Source organism: Mus caroli, unplaced genomic scaffold, assembly GCF_978045245.1.
Source record: "Mus caroli unplaced genomic scaffold, Mus_caroli_1 scaffold_18, whole genome shotgun sequence".
In the NCBI taxonomy this organism is placed as follows: domain Eukaryota; kingdom Metazoa; phylum Chordata; class Mammalia; order Rodentia; family Muridae; genus Mus; species Mus caroli.
This window is the reverse complement of record NW_028227273.1, coordinates 38,369,204-38,385,961: the sequence shown is the minus strand read 5'-3', so window position 1 is coordinate 38,385,961 and position 16,758 is coordinate 38,369,204. Positions and strand designations below refer to the sequence as shown.

At 52.8% G+C, this 16,758-nt stretch overlaps 1 protein-coding gene across 1 annotated transcript; it reads right to left on the bottom strand.

The window, feature by feature from the left end:
* Positions 1-5,840: 5,840 nt before the first annotated feature.
* Positions 5,841-7,091, bottom strand: Znrf4 (zinc and ring finger 4). The gene has a single exon (XM_021149656.2). It carries the CDS (start codon positions 6,892-6,894, stop codon positions 5,911-5,913), a length of 984 nt encoding a protein of 327 aa, XP_021005315.1. The 5' UTR covers positions 6,895-7,091; the 3' UTR covers positions 5,841-5,910.
* Between the last annotated feature and the right edge of the window lie 9,667 nt (positions 7,092-16,758).

Here is a 16,758-nt window from a genome sequence, read left to right as displayed (position 1 = left end):
CTGTGTGATCAAACGTGTCCGGAGGGTCCAGTAAAATCAGAAGAGGTGAGCGTTGCCTGGGGTCATACACTCACCTTCCATATGTCCCATTTTCATGCTCTACCTTGGGTCTTGATCTCTTGGGGGTTCCTCACAACCAGCCCTACCTCTGTCCTTCCTTGGAGGCAAGACTTAGGCACATGTAGTAAAGGCACTCTGTCCTTGGGGTGCTCCACATGCTTGGTTCACACAGGCAGATGGAACACCTGCTTTTAAATTCAATTAAGTCAGCCTCCTGTTCTGCGTCTGGAATACATTACCAGCCAGGGACAGCAGGGAAGGGGAAGGGAAAAAGCAGAAAACACAACACAGGCCTATTTAGAGATTTCCCTCTAAATGGATTTTAATTCTCTCGATTTATCAGTGTTCTGCGGAGCTGGTGACAAGCTCACTTGGTGCGCCTCTGCAAACCTGCTTCAGCCACATGGATGGGTTCAGGCACAGCTCCCTGCATGCATCCAGCCACCCATGGCGGTAATCATGATGATGATGGTGATGAAAGTGATGATGAAGATGATGATGGTGATGCTGCTCTTGCTAATGGTGATGATGATGATGGTATTTATTAAGGGGACCAAGACACTGAATGTGAATGATGCCAGACAGGTCAGAGGGCACCAGTTGTCACAAGAAATTTGATCCACCAGTGTATAAAGTGTTCCAGTCTGTGCTATCAGACAGCAACATCCAGGGCCTCAAGACAGCAGTGAAGACCATGGTGTCCCCACTTAGGCAGCACTCATTTGTCCTTAATCACCAAGGAGTGGAAGGCAGAGCCTGACACTCCTCAAATGAGCCGCCTCAAATTCAGGACAAAAGCTGTAGATTGTCACCTCTCCTGCATTACACACGAGTTAACAGCCAGTGCCCATCACATACATTGGGGAAACTGAGGTTTGAGAGTAAGAAGAGGCCACAGGCCGGGTCTGACCCCACTGTAGTCTCTGTAGCTGAGCATCTATAAAAGGCCTTGCTGGCCTGTCACGGGGGGGCGGGGGGCAGACCTCTGTGATCCAAGGCCCATGTGGGACACTCAAGCTCCTGGGACAGGCTTAGTTTTCATTAACTCCTAAGGAGCCAGCGGAGGGGACTTTCCACCTCAACTGAGCAGGGCTTAGGGAGAGGGTGCTGGGGAACCTACAGGAGGACCCTGGGCTCACTGGCAGTCTGGTCAGTCAGCAGGCTCCAGGTTCGGTGATAGACCCCGGATCTAAAAAGAAGGCTGACCCTAGACATGCTACCAGGGGACAGAGTCGAGATAACAGGAACAGGACACTGAGTGGGGCATGCTCAGGGACGGGTGGGGACACAAATCCCTCAAGATGCAGATTTCAGAAGCTAAGTCAGTGTGTATACAAGGGAGGGAGTCCGCTAACACTGGAGAGCTGCTGTGGTGGCATCCAAGTCTGAGAGGGAGCGTGGGGACAGGTGCAACTGTTGGATAGCAAACGCCTGAGGCAGGGCTGGGTGACAAATTGAAATCCTGTGCAGACCAATGACCATGGCTGGTGCGGCCCAGAGGGAAGCCAGAACGGAGACTGGCCACAAGCAACCTGGACGCCACCATGACAGTCAACTTTGAAGGTACTAGGGAGCCACGGAGGGTTCCAGGTAGACACATGACCAAACAAACCAAAGACAACCCGGTTCCGGATGGGATTAGGGGATCATAGGACTCCGCTGCACCTGGGAGGCTGGGGAAGGAGGGTGTGAGTGTGTGTGTGTGCCCGCACAGGTTTAGCGGCTGAGGCTGGAATGGTAAGGTCACAGGAGATGTATGTGAGAGTAGGACAATATTGCCACGGGCAGCACTTAGTCACTTCCACTGCTGCCTGCCTGCAATGGCTTACTCATCTCAGGCAGCCCTACCACGCTCAGGGAGGAGAGGTATCTAACCCACTTCCTCCAACACTTGGAGCATACAACGTCTACACTGCCATCTACTTCCTGTGACCACCGAGTTGACGCGCGCTCCCTCCTCTGCCCACAACCCTCCTTCAGACCAACTGCAGTCCTGTCTGCAGCCCACGCGGCTCTCCCGGGCCTGCCCCGCAGTCCTGCCTCCTTCTCTGCACGTGCGCTCCAGCCACACAGGTTCAGTCTATCGGTCTGTCCATCCTGCCACTCCCCTACTGCCAGGTCCTGTCCTGCTCCGGGACATTTGCACGGGGGTGTCCCAGCTCTGCCACCACCACCACCCCACCCCCGCACAGACGTGAGGTGTGGCTGGGCCACAGTGTCTCCATGCAGAATTTGGGGCAACGGGGATCATGGAGCGGGTTCTCGATGCTCTCGCACGCAGGGTTCCTTTTTGAGATGGGGGGGGCGCCCACATTTCCCTTCTGACCCCCAAAGCCTCAGGGAGAGGCCCCCAGGAGTCTGCGCAGGCGCTCTGGTGATTCAATCGCAGCGCGGACCCACAGCCAATGGCTGTGTTTTGCGATGAGGTAATGCTCGGCTCCGCGACTTGATTGGTCACTATGAGGCCACAGACACGTCCTCCTGGGCGGGACTCGCCGCTTGGCAGCCTTGGGCGGCGGGGAACTCTGAGACCAGGACACCTGCCTCGGGCTTACTGTATGCTCCAAGCTGGCCTTGAATCCCTGATCCTCCTGCCTGTGCCGCCCTCAGTCGTGCTGGATGACACGTGCGCACCCTTATGCAGCACCTACTGTGTGCCAATTCACCCATGTTGCCAAGCTCTACACATTTATTGAGCACCTGTGGTGTGTCAGTCTGTCACCTACATGGGGTGAGGTGCCCAAACCCAAACTGCCAAGTGTACATTTTATTTTCTATTTACTTTAAGTTATTTTGTCCTTAAGATTGGTTTGTTTTGTACTTTAATCTATTTTAAATTCCTTAAAGGCATTTTTATTATTTATTGGAGGGGAGCATTGCCCTCTGCTCACTAGAGGAGGTCAGAAGACAACTTGCTAGATCAGGTCTCCTTCCACCCTGTCATGGTGATCGAACTCAAGTTGTTGGGCTCTGCATGAGAGCCTTCAGGCATGAACTGTCTAGCTGGCCCTTGTTTATTGCTTTAATGTGACTTTCCAAATGTTTTTATGTTTTGTTTGATTTATTTTTCATTATTCTTTTGTCTCATTTCATTTTGACAGTTTCCTATCGTAGGCCAGGCTGGCCTTTGAATTCGTGATAATCTTTCTGCTTCAGCTTCCCCATCGTGAAGAATACAGGCACAGGTCGCAGTGGAGGCCAGGCTAGACTAAGTGAAAGACTGAGCCTCCTTTAAGGAGCAAGGATTTAGGAAGCACCAAATCTAAGGGGCTAATCTGAGGTTTGTCTCCTTTTGGTCTGTGATATGGGGATGGATTCCAGGGCCCTGCTGTACTAAGCAATCGCTGGCCACTGGCTCTGGGCTAGCTGGGTCTTCAGGAGAGACGTCCCTTCCTTCCTTCCTTCCTTCCTTCCTTCCTTCCTTCCTTCCTTCCTTCCTTCCAGGTTTTGGGCCATTTTGATTTTGTTTTTGTTTTGAGACAGGGTTTTGTATAGACCAGGCAGGCTGTCCTACTGGTTTGTTTGTTTGTTGTTTCGTTTTATGGCAGGGTGTCACCTAGCCCAGGCTGGCTTTTTTTTTTTTTTTTTTTTTTTTTAGCAGCAGATATGACTCAGCCCTTATCAGCCTCCATGGGTTGTCCCTGAGCTCCAGAGAGCTCTGACCACTCAGAGGATATGGACCCTGAGACTCAGTGCAGCTCCCGAGGTCTGCAAAGGGCCTATGGAGTCTCTAGAAAGCAGCCTTCCTTTTTCACAGCTGCATCGTATTGAGCCAACCCTGGTGTTTCCCAAGTGGGAAAAACTCACGCACAAGGATGTCCCCCCCCCCCCCGCCCCCCGAGCAGCTGGTGGTGAGGCTTCACTTGTGAAGGAAGAGGCTGTGTGTGTGTGTGTGGGGGGGGATGATGCAGTGTGGTGGGATTTAAGGACTCAGTTAGATGTGACAGTTGCGCAAGCTCAGAGTCACCAGGGAGGGAGGGAGGGAGGGAGAGAGGGAGAGAGGGAGAGGGACAGAGACATAGACATAGAGCTACCGCTGCGACCTTTCCCCTTCCCTATGCTCAAGCTAAACAGTCGTTTCACTGCCCTGATCACTGCTGTTGTCCTTCCCCCCCCCCCCCCCGCCCAAACCGTCCACACAGTGCCTAAGCACAGTAGGTAGGTCTTCAATAAAGCCTCAAAAACACAATGCAAAATGTGAATTTATGAAACAAGAGGAAAACGCCCGTGTTGCTGCAGTCCCACCATAGGTGCGGATAGAGACATTAGAGGAGGGAGATCCCCCCACCCTCACCCCACCCAACCCCCATCCTCTAATTATCCTGTTGACAAGACTCAGGATCCCGCTCATCAAGATGGCATCTGAGAGGACCGTTGTCTTTAGCGACGCTGACAGCTAATTTGTGGGAAGTTTAATTACAGGCGGCGTTAATTAACTGGCAAAGCACTGGGCGAGGACGGCGGCCATCTGTTCCTAGGATGTCCTCCCCTTCTGGGCCAGGCCCGGGGCTTGCCGGGGGAGGGGGAGCAGGAGAAGGGGGAGTCTGGAGGAGGGCGGTGGGCGGGGCACAGGAGTCGGCGGGAGGAGGGGCGGGAGGAGGGCAGAGGTCGTCCAGAGCTGCAAGGTCTGTCTGCAGAAGGTGTAGGCGCGCGAGGGTGGGGTGGTGGTGGTCGTGGCAGGGACTCGGCTCACACCTGGACACCGCAGACCACCCACCAGGTCTCAGGACCTTTGCACAGGCCCAGATCCCCGAGGGCCCCGCAACCTGCTCTCCTGATCTTTGTGCCCCAGCCTGGGAATCCTCGAGACTGAAACCGGGGTCCCCCCTTGCATAGACCGACGGTTGTCTAGGTAGCCCATGACTGGACTTCAAATTCGGGTCCCTTCTACCTCTACAGCCCTGTTCCTGCCCGCAGCCTCGCAGGAGCCCTGAAGGCTACAGCCCCCGTCAGCGCCTTGTCACCATGGCCAGCGCGCTCTGCAGAGCCTCAGTTTCCCCCTTTGCTCCTCCGCGGGCGAACACTGATAGCGCCGCCTGGTCGAAAGGCCCCCCGCCAGAACCGGGGTGCGGAACTGGCACGGGCGCCCCAGCAGCTGAGTCTCTTGGAAGCCAGTGGCAGCCGGAGGCGTCTGGACACAAGCCCGGACCCTGGTGCAGGGCAGAGAGGCTGCGACAAAACGGAAACCCCCACTTACAAAAAAGGAGGGAACCCCGTGTGCACTTACCAAGCGCCTGCTGTATGTAGAGGCCACTGCACATCCCCAGCCTCCGAGGACAGTGGCCTTGTCCACCATAGGGGCTTCTTCATCACTCCTGATAACTGGGCAGTTAGTCAGTCAACAAATGCTGACCGCTCACCCAGGCCTTTGCACATACTGAAAATCAGAGTCATCCTTAGACTAGTGGGGCAAGTATCGCTGCCGAGCCCGTTTAACAGATGGGAAAACTAAGGCTCAGAGGCGCGAGACAATGTAGACCGTCTGGCCTGAGTCTCAAGCCCCCGGGGTAGGACGGGTGCGGGAGTGTGGGAGGTGAAAACGAGACTGGACAAACACTGGACGGCGCGGGGCATAGTTATGTGGGCCCCCAGCGTGGCCATGCAGGGCTATACTGAGGCGAGGTTTGGACTGGGCAAGGCTATGCTGGGGTGGGGAGAAGATGGCGTGATTGTGTTGTGGTGGGCAGGCGGGGTCTGCTTCGTGGGCGAGGTTGTGGCATGGCTACACCAGCTCCACTGGTTCCTTCAACGCAGTGCAGGAAAGCGGGAAACCATCCAGATTCAAACACGCTTTATTGGGCACCCCCAACCTCCCCTGCCTGGTTTCCGCCCTTCCCGCGTCAGTTAGGGTCAGGAGAGCTCGGAAGTCGCTTCTGACTGCGCCACGTTCTCCGCCACCCCCAGAGACGTGGTGCTGCTGCAGCGACGGCAGGGGACTGTCCGGGCTAGCAGCTCGAGCCTGCGGGAGCGTAGCCGGGCCTGGATGGCCCAGATGGGCGGGCGGTGTCCGGGCAGGGGTGGTTCCTCGCCGCCTACGCTGCCGTCCGTGGAACCGTCGTGAGTGCTGGCCACTGACTGTTTGCACAGTGGGCATGAACGCTGCGCGGCGCGCGAGAACCAGGGGTCGATGCAGCGACAGTGGTACGCATGTGCGCAAGGCAGGATCTTGAGCCGTTCCCCCTCTTCGTAGTCGTCCAGGCAGATGGCGCACAGGTCGCTGAGGCGCGTGAACGTGCGCACCTGTGCCTTCTGGCATGTCTGCGTCTTCACCGCGGTGCCCCGGCTACCCCAGCCCCGGACCCACGGCCACAGCTGCCGCAGCACGAACAGCGTAGATGCGGCCAGGGCCAGGGCTCGGGCGAGCGCCCAGGATGCAACCACTACAGGGTGACACTCGGGGTCGGGACAGGGTTCCGCGTGAGGCAGCAGCACGCGGGCTGGCTGGTCGCAGCGCACGGTCACCTCCAAGTCCTCAAACTCGCGCAGCTGCCCTGGGGCCTCGGGGCCCACTGAGGCTGCTGTGGCTCCAGCTCTCTGTGCTCGCCGCCCTGTTTGCTCCCAGGAGCAGCCCAAGGGCCGGACCAGCACTAGTGGGTCCAGTGAGTGGTTGTCGGGCCAGGGGCCCTCGATGGCGTGGCAGGCGTCGGCCGGCCGGGCCACCAGCAGGTATCCACGTGCCCTCTTGGGGTCCACAGGAACCCCAAGCAGCGCCGGGAGGTCCAAGAAGTCCACAGAGCTCAAGTTAACCTGAGCGTCCGTGGGCGACAGGGACAGGACCAGCCAGAGAGTCACCAGGGCCACTGGGGCTACCCGGGTCCACGCAAACCGCGCCATGGCAGTCCCTACCTCCGGCTCCCGAGCTCCGATGAGTCCCTGGTGGGACGGTACTGAAGCCCTTCGGGCATCTCCGGAGCCACGCGGGGATCCCGTGGCCGGGTGGGAGCGGCGCCTACTGTGGCCGAACTCGGGGGCCTCAAGCGGAAGAGGCTCCCGGGGACAGTTCAACCCACATGATGTCCAGGAGACAAGCTCTGAGGATGACACCTCGGGGTTCTGGACGCTTCCGACCTTTATGACGTCATTGTCATAAATCCCTTTGGCTGTTGCAGACTTGTAGCTGGTAGAGCATTACTTGATCCCTGACTTAGGTCATTCCCAGAGGAGCCCAGGTCATTCGCCGCATTTGATGTCAGTTCATGAACAGGGAAACTGAGTCTAACTTGGCATCTGAGCACAACGGTAGACTTCAGGCACAGGATTCCCGTTGACAGAGCAGCCTCTCACCACCTCAGGGAAGTGGAACTCTGTTGCTCCTGTCAGCTCTGGGCTTGTGGCGTAGCCATACGGACTCGGGGCTCTGATTGGCTGGGCTCAGCTCAGTATGCCTACCCGAGAGGACAAATAAAACCCAAGAAGAGATAGGAACTTGTATTTTGGTAAGGGGATCCACCCTCCCAAAACTCACACAGACTGAGGAACTCCCTTCCCCTCCCCAACCTGATACCATGGAGACTGATCTGGATCCATTCTCTCCTGTCTGGACAGGTCCTCATCATGTCCAGTGTCGTTTTGTAGCTCTGAACAGTGGATGCAGTAACAATTGAGGACTATTATGCTAGTGAGGAGATCAAGGAAACAACTACAAGGATTCTTTGCCTTGAACTAGATGCCTGGCATCTTGCTCAGTGCCATCTCTGTACCTCTACTGTGCCACCCTCAGAAAGGCCACAATTCCCTGTGGCCAATCAGGGCTCTGGTATTGTTTGGTATGACTAGTGCTCCCGCCATAATCAGCTGTGATTCAAGTTCAGAGGCAGGGGCATGCTCTGTCTCTGCTTGGGTGCAAAGGAAGTGGGACTCAGTTCTTTTCCAGAATCACTGTCCTTCGGATTCCCAGGTCAGTCCCCAGGGCTATGACTAAAGACCTGACATGGTCTGGTTAGAGGGAAGGTCCTGGTTTTGCTGAGTTATTGTTCTGTTTTCTTTCGTTCCTTCTTTCTCTCTCTCTCTCTCTCTCTCTCTCTCTCTCTCTCTCTCTCTCTCTCTCTCTCTCTCTTCTTTTTTTTTTGGTTTTCCAAGACAGGGTTTTTCTGTGTAGCCCTGGCTGTCCTGGAACTCACTTTGTAGACCAAGCTGGCCTCGAACTCAGAAATCCGCCTGCCTCTGCCTCCCGAGTGAATGCATATCAGGCCCAAGGCCTGCTCCATAACCCCTGTCAGTCACCCTGTCCTTGCCATCTCTCTGGATGCTGTAACCCAGGTGACCATGAACCCAAAGCATCCTCTTGCCTCACACTCCTGCAGACCTATGGAAGCTGAGGCTGATCCTGGAGCCTCTGGTCTCCCCCAACCTCCCTTTCTGAGACAGGGCTTTGCTGATTGGCTGGGCTGCCCTAAAGACCAGGGACCTCAGAGCTGGGTTTGGGTTCTGGGAATTCAAATCCAGGTCCCAGCACTTGCTGTGCACCAGGACATGTGGATGCTAGCAGATGTCAGACAAAACAAATTGCTCCTGGGAACATAGTCAGGCTACCTGATCCTCCCCCCACCCCTGTTGCTCATCACCAGGCAGCTTCAACCTCACATGTTCTTTATTAGGCACCTACAGTTTGCAGACATGTAGGCCCAGAGGACCAGTAGCCACAACAGTTACCGAGAGGCAACAGAAACAGATCCCCAGAGAGGAAGATCATGGAGATGATGAGAAATGGAGGCAGAAATCTGCAGAGGGACTGAGTCCTGGGTAAAGACAAATTGTTAGAGCCCGGAGACACTCAGGAAGTGTGAAGATGTAGAAAGGTCCTGGGATATCCAGCTCACCAGTACCAAAAGGGCAGTGAATCTCTTGCATTCCAGCACTGGGAGAGCGGAGGCAGGAGGATTGCTCTGAGTTCTAGACCAGTCTGGACTGCAGATGAAGACCCTGTGAAAGAAAACATCAGGTAACTTCCTGGTGAAGTGGGGACACAGCTGCTTGGCTATCTGGCTGTCCAGCTGGGGTCCGTGGGGTGCGGGGAAGGGGTGCCCACAACCTGAGTGTTAGTTCCTCTAAGTTTAGAATTATTTCACAACAAAACATTTTAAATCCAGAAATTTTAGAAAAAAACAAAAACTGTGGAGGGGGGGGTGGGAACAGACAGACACAGAATGGAATGGGGAGGGCAGAGAACGTGGCAATCATAGAAAAAAATATCCGGGAGTCAGCAAGGTGGGATAACATAGTCCCAGAAGTGACATCACTTCTGCTCTATTCTATTGGTCAGAAGCAATTCACACTCCAGTTCACACTCACAGGGAGGGGACTGCGCACGGGGAGTGAACACCAGGAACTAGGTGCCACAGAGACCATCGAGGGACCACAGAGAGGAGGGTGCAGCTTCCAATGGATCTTGACCCTGACAGATGTCCAGGAGAAAGGATTGGAGAACAAAGGACTGAGAGAAACGGGAAGCAGGAGAGGGGAGAGACACCGTGTGTCTATACACTGTGTGTGTGTGCTCCCCTTCCCCGACTCATGCACCCCACAAAACAAGACCAACAGTGGAGTCTCCTGGTTGCAGCATAGACATTCTCAGGCCAAAGGGACACAGTGGCAGGAATACCAGACTACGCACCCAGCTTCATCCCTGGGAGAATCCAAAAGGGAGGAGCCTCTAAGAAGCTGCCCCCAAGCTCAAGACAGGTGTAGGGTGACAAGTACCAGCCTGAGAATTATCCTTAGCCCGGGCGGGCGGCGGGGATATCTACCTTCTGGTGCTTGATGGAGATATTATAACATGCTGGGGCATGGCTGGTGGGAAGACCCAGTTGTGAGGCCCCATGCAGCCTCCGGACAAGCCAAGGAAACCAAGTTTAGCACTGTGCGCCACTCAGCCCAGCGCTGGGGAGACTGAGGCAGTAGGACCAGGTGTTCCAGCCAGCCTGGCCCCACTGCCGGTATGTTTGTGTATCAATGCCTTCCACCCATCCTTTCTGCCCTTGCGGCTCCCCCCACAGATGAATGCTGGGAATTGGGTGAAGACTGTACAGAGCGCCACCATCAGCCCCCTTACTGAGAGATTCTATGTTGGGCTCCATCCCTAACCACGTCCCCAGCCCCCACACTGGGAGATTCTAGGTGAGACTCCATCTTGAACACGCCCCGAAACCCTCACTACTGTGGCAAAGGAGGCTGCAGAAGAATGGGGTCTGCTGACCTCAAAACAAAGCTGGAGGAAGCTCTCTGCCCCTCCTCCAGGGACCATCTGGGAAAGGCGCCAATTAAGAGCAAATCAATTAAGCAAACTGTGCTCTGGCTTCGCCCTGACGACTCTGCCCTAGACCTCCTTGACTGGAAGTAAATGCATTTGTGGTCAGGGCTGAGGAGGGATCAGGACTCTCCAGACAGAACTCTCAGAGGCCCTGGGAGATGGAGCCAGTCATGTGATCTGACCTAGGGTGGAGAGGGAACCTGTAAGCAAACACTCTGGAGAAGCCAGTCTGTTCCTGTCTAGGACAAGCTACAGTGTGACTGGAGCATGAGCAGCACAGTGGGGAAAGAAGGCTATAATTTGCCCATTTTTCACGTCAATCAAGCTCCTGAAGTCGCTGTAGCTTTTGTGGCATGCTGTCTGGGCGATTTGATATTAGAAAAGGGAAGGATGAAAATCCAAGCTCTCCCCTTAACCCTCCCCCATCCCCAGTCTCAAAACCCACAGCCATTCATCCCTAGGGCCTCTGCAGGGAGCCTGGACACAGCAGAGACCCAGAAGTGAGCACCTCGATCCAGCCATTCCTGAAGGAGTCACATGCCTTGGGGCTCCTCAGCTGCAATGCGAGCATGGCTTCTGTGTGACAAGTACACAACACAAATATACTCAAACCATAGAGTGTACTCAGGGACAGATTTGTGCATCAGTACCCACACTCAAGATGACCTGAGGGCATGAAAACAAGTGCAGGCTCACAACTGCATGCCAAAGAGATGCAGTAGGTGTTGTTTGTTACCAAGCAATAGCTGACTGCTACATGCACATATCCCCTTTCTGGCTTCTGAGAACAACTGGGTTGTCAGAATCTGCAAAACTGACTACATCATCAGGAAATGACCTGTTGTCACTTGAGTGTAATAGTCCTGGAGTCGGGTGCTGTGAACCAGACCAAAGCACCACGGTGAATGTGCAGATGCTGGTGAGAAGGGAACCTGTGCTGTTAGCCTTGTAGACGTGGGCCTGTTTGTCACTGCAGCAAAACTAAGCTAATACCAACACAACAAAACTAAGCTGCCTCTAATTTATGACAGAAATGGGGTGGCTTGGTTGGTTCTTTGCCTTTCTTATTTGTTGGAGACAGGATCTTGTTCTGGACTTCAAACTGGCTCAAAACTACTCATTCTCCCCTCGGTCTCCTGAGTGTCAGGAGGATGCATGAAGACTAGCACAGCCACTATGATGGTAACTCTCTGAGAACTGTGTTTCTCATTGCCACACATTGACACTAGCATTAGCTACACTTTACAGAAGGGGCAATGGGGTTCCAAAGCAGACAGAGACACCCCCCCAAAGTGCTCTAATGAGTCACAGCTGGACTGTTTGTGTCCCAAGGCCTGATGCCCGCACCCTCATCACCAGTCTGAACTCAGGCCACCCCAGGAGGTGGCCAGCTCCCAGGGAACCTGTTTGGTAGAAAGTCTTATCATGCGCCTGGCATTGATGCCATGACGGCTGCGAAGCCCTTGACTTGGGGTAATTAGGAGAATTCTGGGACGCCCTGCTTGATTAAAAGCATATCATCTGTTCAGAATAAAAATTCGGGAGCAAATTGCTTTTGTTGCTACCATGATGCTATTTTAAACCAACTCGGCTCATGGGCTAATAGAGCCCATCACTTGGCTGTCACCGTGTGCCCCAGACCAGCCATTTGCACAGCTCCTACATGCCTGTTGACTGCCACTGCTGTCCCCAGCATCACCACAGCCCAGAGAAGCCCTGTCAGGCTGTCAGACCCAGAGAAGCCCTCACAGGCCTCAAGGTCACCCTCAAATCTGCTCCTAGGACATCAGATGTGGTTTAGTGGGGGAAATGGAGCATGCACGTGTGAGGCCCTGAGTTTGAGTCTCCAGCACATGTAAAAATAAAACAAAACAACCCCCCCAAAAATAAATGTGGTGGGGGGCACTTGTGGTCCCCGTGCTGCAGACAGGGAGACAAGAGCATTCCTGGGGTTCGCTGGGCAGCTTACTTAGCCAAACTGATGAGTCACCAGTTAGACCTTGTTTAAAAAAACAGGTTTCTAGCAACTGAAGAAGATGCCAGGTGATGGCATCTGTCTTGTGGTCTCAGTCGGGTACACCCCATGTATCAGTGATCCCCAAATATTAGGCTGAGTCCTCCCTCATCATCGGTCTTGGTCTCTAGTGGCTATTCCAGTCCTTTTCTCCTGTTCTCTTTCCCTACTCTCCTAGCCCCTCACTCCCACAGGAGATGGTCCCCACACTCAACCTTTCTGCATCCTAGATCTCTGAGAATCTACTTGCTGACTTGCTCTACACATTATGATCCCTGGTTCTCGCAGAGTCTGTATGTCACGGATACCCCTTTCCTGCAGCCTGTACCCTGAGCAGGCTGACCACCTACGCTGTTCATGCCGGTTTCAGTGGCAGACATGAAGCCTGTGGGAAGGTGGGCCAGAAAGTGCCAGCGTGGTGACACTAACGAAGGGTACATGCTGATGGGTAGATGACAGACGAGTGGGTGTATGTATGTATGTATGTATGTATGTATGTATGTATGTATGTTTTCTCGTTCTTTCTTCTTCCTTGCCATTGGTATGTGGGAACTCTGCTGGGCAGATGAAATGCAGAACGCTAGACTACACTTTACCCTATGCCACCATCCGGTGCTGGGCTTGTGGGACTCGGGGTGAGAGAATGCAGCCCAGGCTGGGAGCCTCAGCCCAAGTCAGGAACGGGGCGGGGGGGGGGGCTCAGGATGAGGATGATGAGCCCGGGGTGGGAGTGGGGATGAAGAACTCTGAGTCTGGAAGCATGGAGGACCCTTCTGTTGGAGACTTAGGCGATGTGACTGTGAAGGAAGCCTTCCTCCACGCTCCTCATGGCGGTTCCTGATGACAGAGACAGCCTGCGCTTATCATTTATTGACTGTTATGGAAAATGAGTGCATACCACTTCCTCAGGGTGAACCAGAGATTAAATACTTTTTGCAGGAAGGAATGTCCAGGAAGGGATGCTTATTGGTTAAATCCTCAGGGCCTATCTGGATGTGAATGGCTCGGTGGGTGAGTGATTGAGTAGTTAAATGAGTAGGTGGGCAGATGAGTAGATGGGTGGATATATGGAAAGGTTGTTGGAAGAATGGGTCAGAGCCGGGCGTGGTGGCGCATGCCTATAATCCCAGCACTCTAGAGGCAGAGGCAGGCAGATTCCTGAGTTCAAGGCCAACCTGGTCTACAAAGTGAGTTCCAGGATAACCAAGACTATACAGAGAAACCCTGTCTGGAAAAACAAAAAACAAAACAGACAAAACAAACAAACAAACAAAAAAAGAGTGGGTCAGAGTGGGTGGCTAGATAGCTTGATGGACAGATGGATGGGTAGATGAGTAAGTGGATTAATGGCTGTGTGGTTGGATGGTGTGTACGGGTGGATAGATGGGTGGATGCATGGAAGCGTGGATGGATGCTATCTTAGTTTGGGTTTCTATTCTGTGACAAAACATCTTGACCAAGGAGGATAGGCTTATTTGTATCACATGTTGACATTACTGCTCACCCTGAGGGAAGCTAGGTCAAGAATTCAACATGGCAGGAGCCTGGAGACAGGAGCTGATGCAGAGGCCATGGAGGGTGCTGCTTAGCCTGCTTACTTATAGAACTCAGGACCACCAGCCCAGGGTTGGCACCATCTACAACGGGGCGTGCCTTCAAACATTGATCACAATTGAGAAAAAGCCTTATAACTTGATCTCATGGAGGCATTTCCTCAATTGAGAAGGCTCCTTCCTGACTTTAGCTTGTGTCGAGTTGACACAGAAAACCAACCAGTACGGATGGATAGATTGGTGGGTGGATTGTTTGATGGATGGTTGGATGGGTATATTTATATAGGGATTCATGGATGAATGAGTGGGTAGGTGAGTGGGTGAGTGGGAGGGAGCATAGGTCAATGAGTGATTGGGTTGTTTGGATGAGTGGGTGGGTAGATGTACAGATGGGTGTGTCAATGGGTGCATGGGTGGATGAATGGATAGATGGGTGGGCAGGTGAGTGAGAGCATGGATGGATTGATGATGGATGGATGGGCAAGTGGATGGGTCGTTGGATGTATATGAGTATGGATGGATGGGTATATGGATGGATAGATGGGTGGGTGGTAGGGTGGATGGATGGGTACATGAATGGATGAATGGCTGTGTGGGTGGTTAGATGAGTGGGTGGATGGGTGAATGAGAGCATGGATGGGTGGGTCGGTATGTGGATAGACTAATGTGGATGGACTAATGGTTGCATGGAAAGCTGGTTGGGGACATGGATGAATAGATGGGTGGGTGGTGAGTGGGAGGGTAAATGGGTAGGTGGTTTATGGATGGATAGGTGGATGAATAGATGAGTGGGTGGATAGAAGAATGAGTGGGAGAGTGAGTGGGTAGATGAATGGAGAATTTAATGAATGGATGGATAGATTGGTGGATTGGTGAGTGGATAGGTGGAGGGAAGGTTGGATGGATGGAGAGATGGATAAATGAGTGTGTAAATGGTTGGATGAATAGATGACTGGATGGGTGGGTGAGTGGATGTATGGAAGAAGAGGTGGCTTAGTAAAGTTCCTGTGGTTGGTTGGTTTGATGGGTGGCTGAATGGGTGTCTGGAAGGGTAGATTGATGAAGGGTGGATGGATGGACAGATGGATGAGTAGAGGAATGAATGTATGGTTGGGGTTGATGAGTGGTTGGATGAGTGGATGAGTGACTGGGTATATGGATAGATGGTAGGCAGATGGGTGAGTGGACAGTTGGGTGGTTCCATGGGTGGGTAAGTGAACAGATGAATGGATAGATGGTGGACGGGTGAATGGATGTGTAGATGGGTGGATAAAAGGGTGGGTGTAAGGGTGGATGGATGAGTTGGTGGATGGGTAGCTAGATGGGTGGGTGGAAGAATGAATGGTGGATGAATGAGACAATGGAAGAGTAAATGGGTGGATGGGTAAATGGATGGATTGGTATATGGCTGGGTGGATGGGTTTATGGATGCATGGATAGATGAGTGGATTGCTGGGTGAAAGTATGGATGAAAGATGGATGAAAGTTGGATGGTGTATGATGCATAGATGGATGGATTGGTGGGTGCATGAGTGTGTGAGGGATTGGATGAATGGATGTTTGGATGGGTAGTGAGTGTATGTATGAAGGAATGGGTGGCTTAATGTGTGAAGGATGAGTGAGGGATTGGTTTAATGAGTAGGTAGATGAATTGAGGAATGAGTGGCTTATTGGGTATGTGGATATATGGATGGAAGGGTGGATAAATGGGCAGATGAAGGGTGAATGAATGGATAGATGGATAGGTGGATGGACAAATGGGTGGATGTATGGTTGGGTGGTTGAATAGATGAATTAACTGGTGGATTGTGGTGGAACTTTCTCCTAATGAATAAAGATTACAAGGGACCAATCACTGGGCAAGTAGGTGGGACTTCTGGGTCAGGAAGAAGAAGAGAGAATGTAGAAGAAAGGAATGACCTTTTGGACAGCAGGAGCAAGGGAGGCAGACAGAATGTAGGAAGCCGGAGGCTGTCAGTTTGAGTGGCTGATCTGTCACTTGAGGAATTATAATAGATTAGTTTACAGAATGAGGATGCTAGGTTCTGCACCCAGTGATTGTGTTACTCCAGCCAGCCACAGGAATTTGTAAGCATAGGCAGCAGCCAGCTGTGGGGACTTATCAAGTCGGGGGGAGAGAATGATTTCAGAGCTCTGAGAGTCAGTCTGCTGGGCTGAGAACAGGGTGTCCTGCCTGCTGGTGCCTAGTTAGCATTAGTGAGGATTGCTTTTAATATTTCACACAACAGTGAATGGATGGGTGTGTTACTGGATAGAAGGGTGGATGGGTAGATGTGTGTATGTGTGGATAGATGGATGGGTGGATGGATGGATGGATGGATGGAAGGATGAGTGGATGGTTAGGAAGATGCATTAGTATATGGATGGCTGAATGGGTGGGTAGATAGGTGGGTGCATAGATGGATGGATGATGAATGAATGAGTAGATGGAAGAATGAGTGAATAGATGTCTGGGTGACTGGAGAGAAGTGTAGAGGTGCTTGTGGATGGATGGATAGATCGTATATTGATAGGTAGATGAGTGGGTGGATGAGTGGGGTGGTTTGGTGGGTAAGTCAGTCCATAGATGGTTGAAGAGATGGAGGATAAGTAAATGGGTAGGTTGTAGGCATAAATTTTTTGCAACCTACTTTTTTTAGTGTATGTGAGTATACTGTCACTTTCTTCAGAAGAGGGTATCAGAGCCCATGACAAATGGTTGTCAGCCACCATATGGTTGCTGGGAATTGAACTCAGGAAGCACAGTCAGTGCTCTTAGCCACTGAGCCATCTCTCCAGCCTGCAACCTACTTTTAATAAGGGTTCAACCTCTCCTGTAGACCACGGCCCAGCAGAGGCAGTGGAAGAGAAAAGATATTAGG

Bases quoted from the DNA above. Each gene is read 5' to 3' on its own strand.
- Znrf4 (XM_021149656.2), bottom strand. From the start codon at position 6,894: ATGGCGCGGTTTGCGTGGACCCGGGTAGCCCCAGTGGCCCTGGTGACT.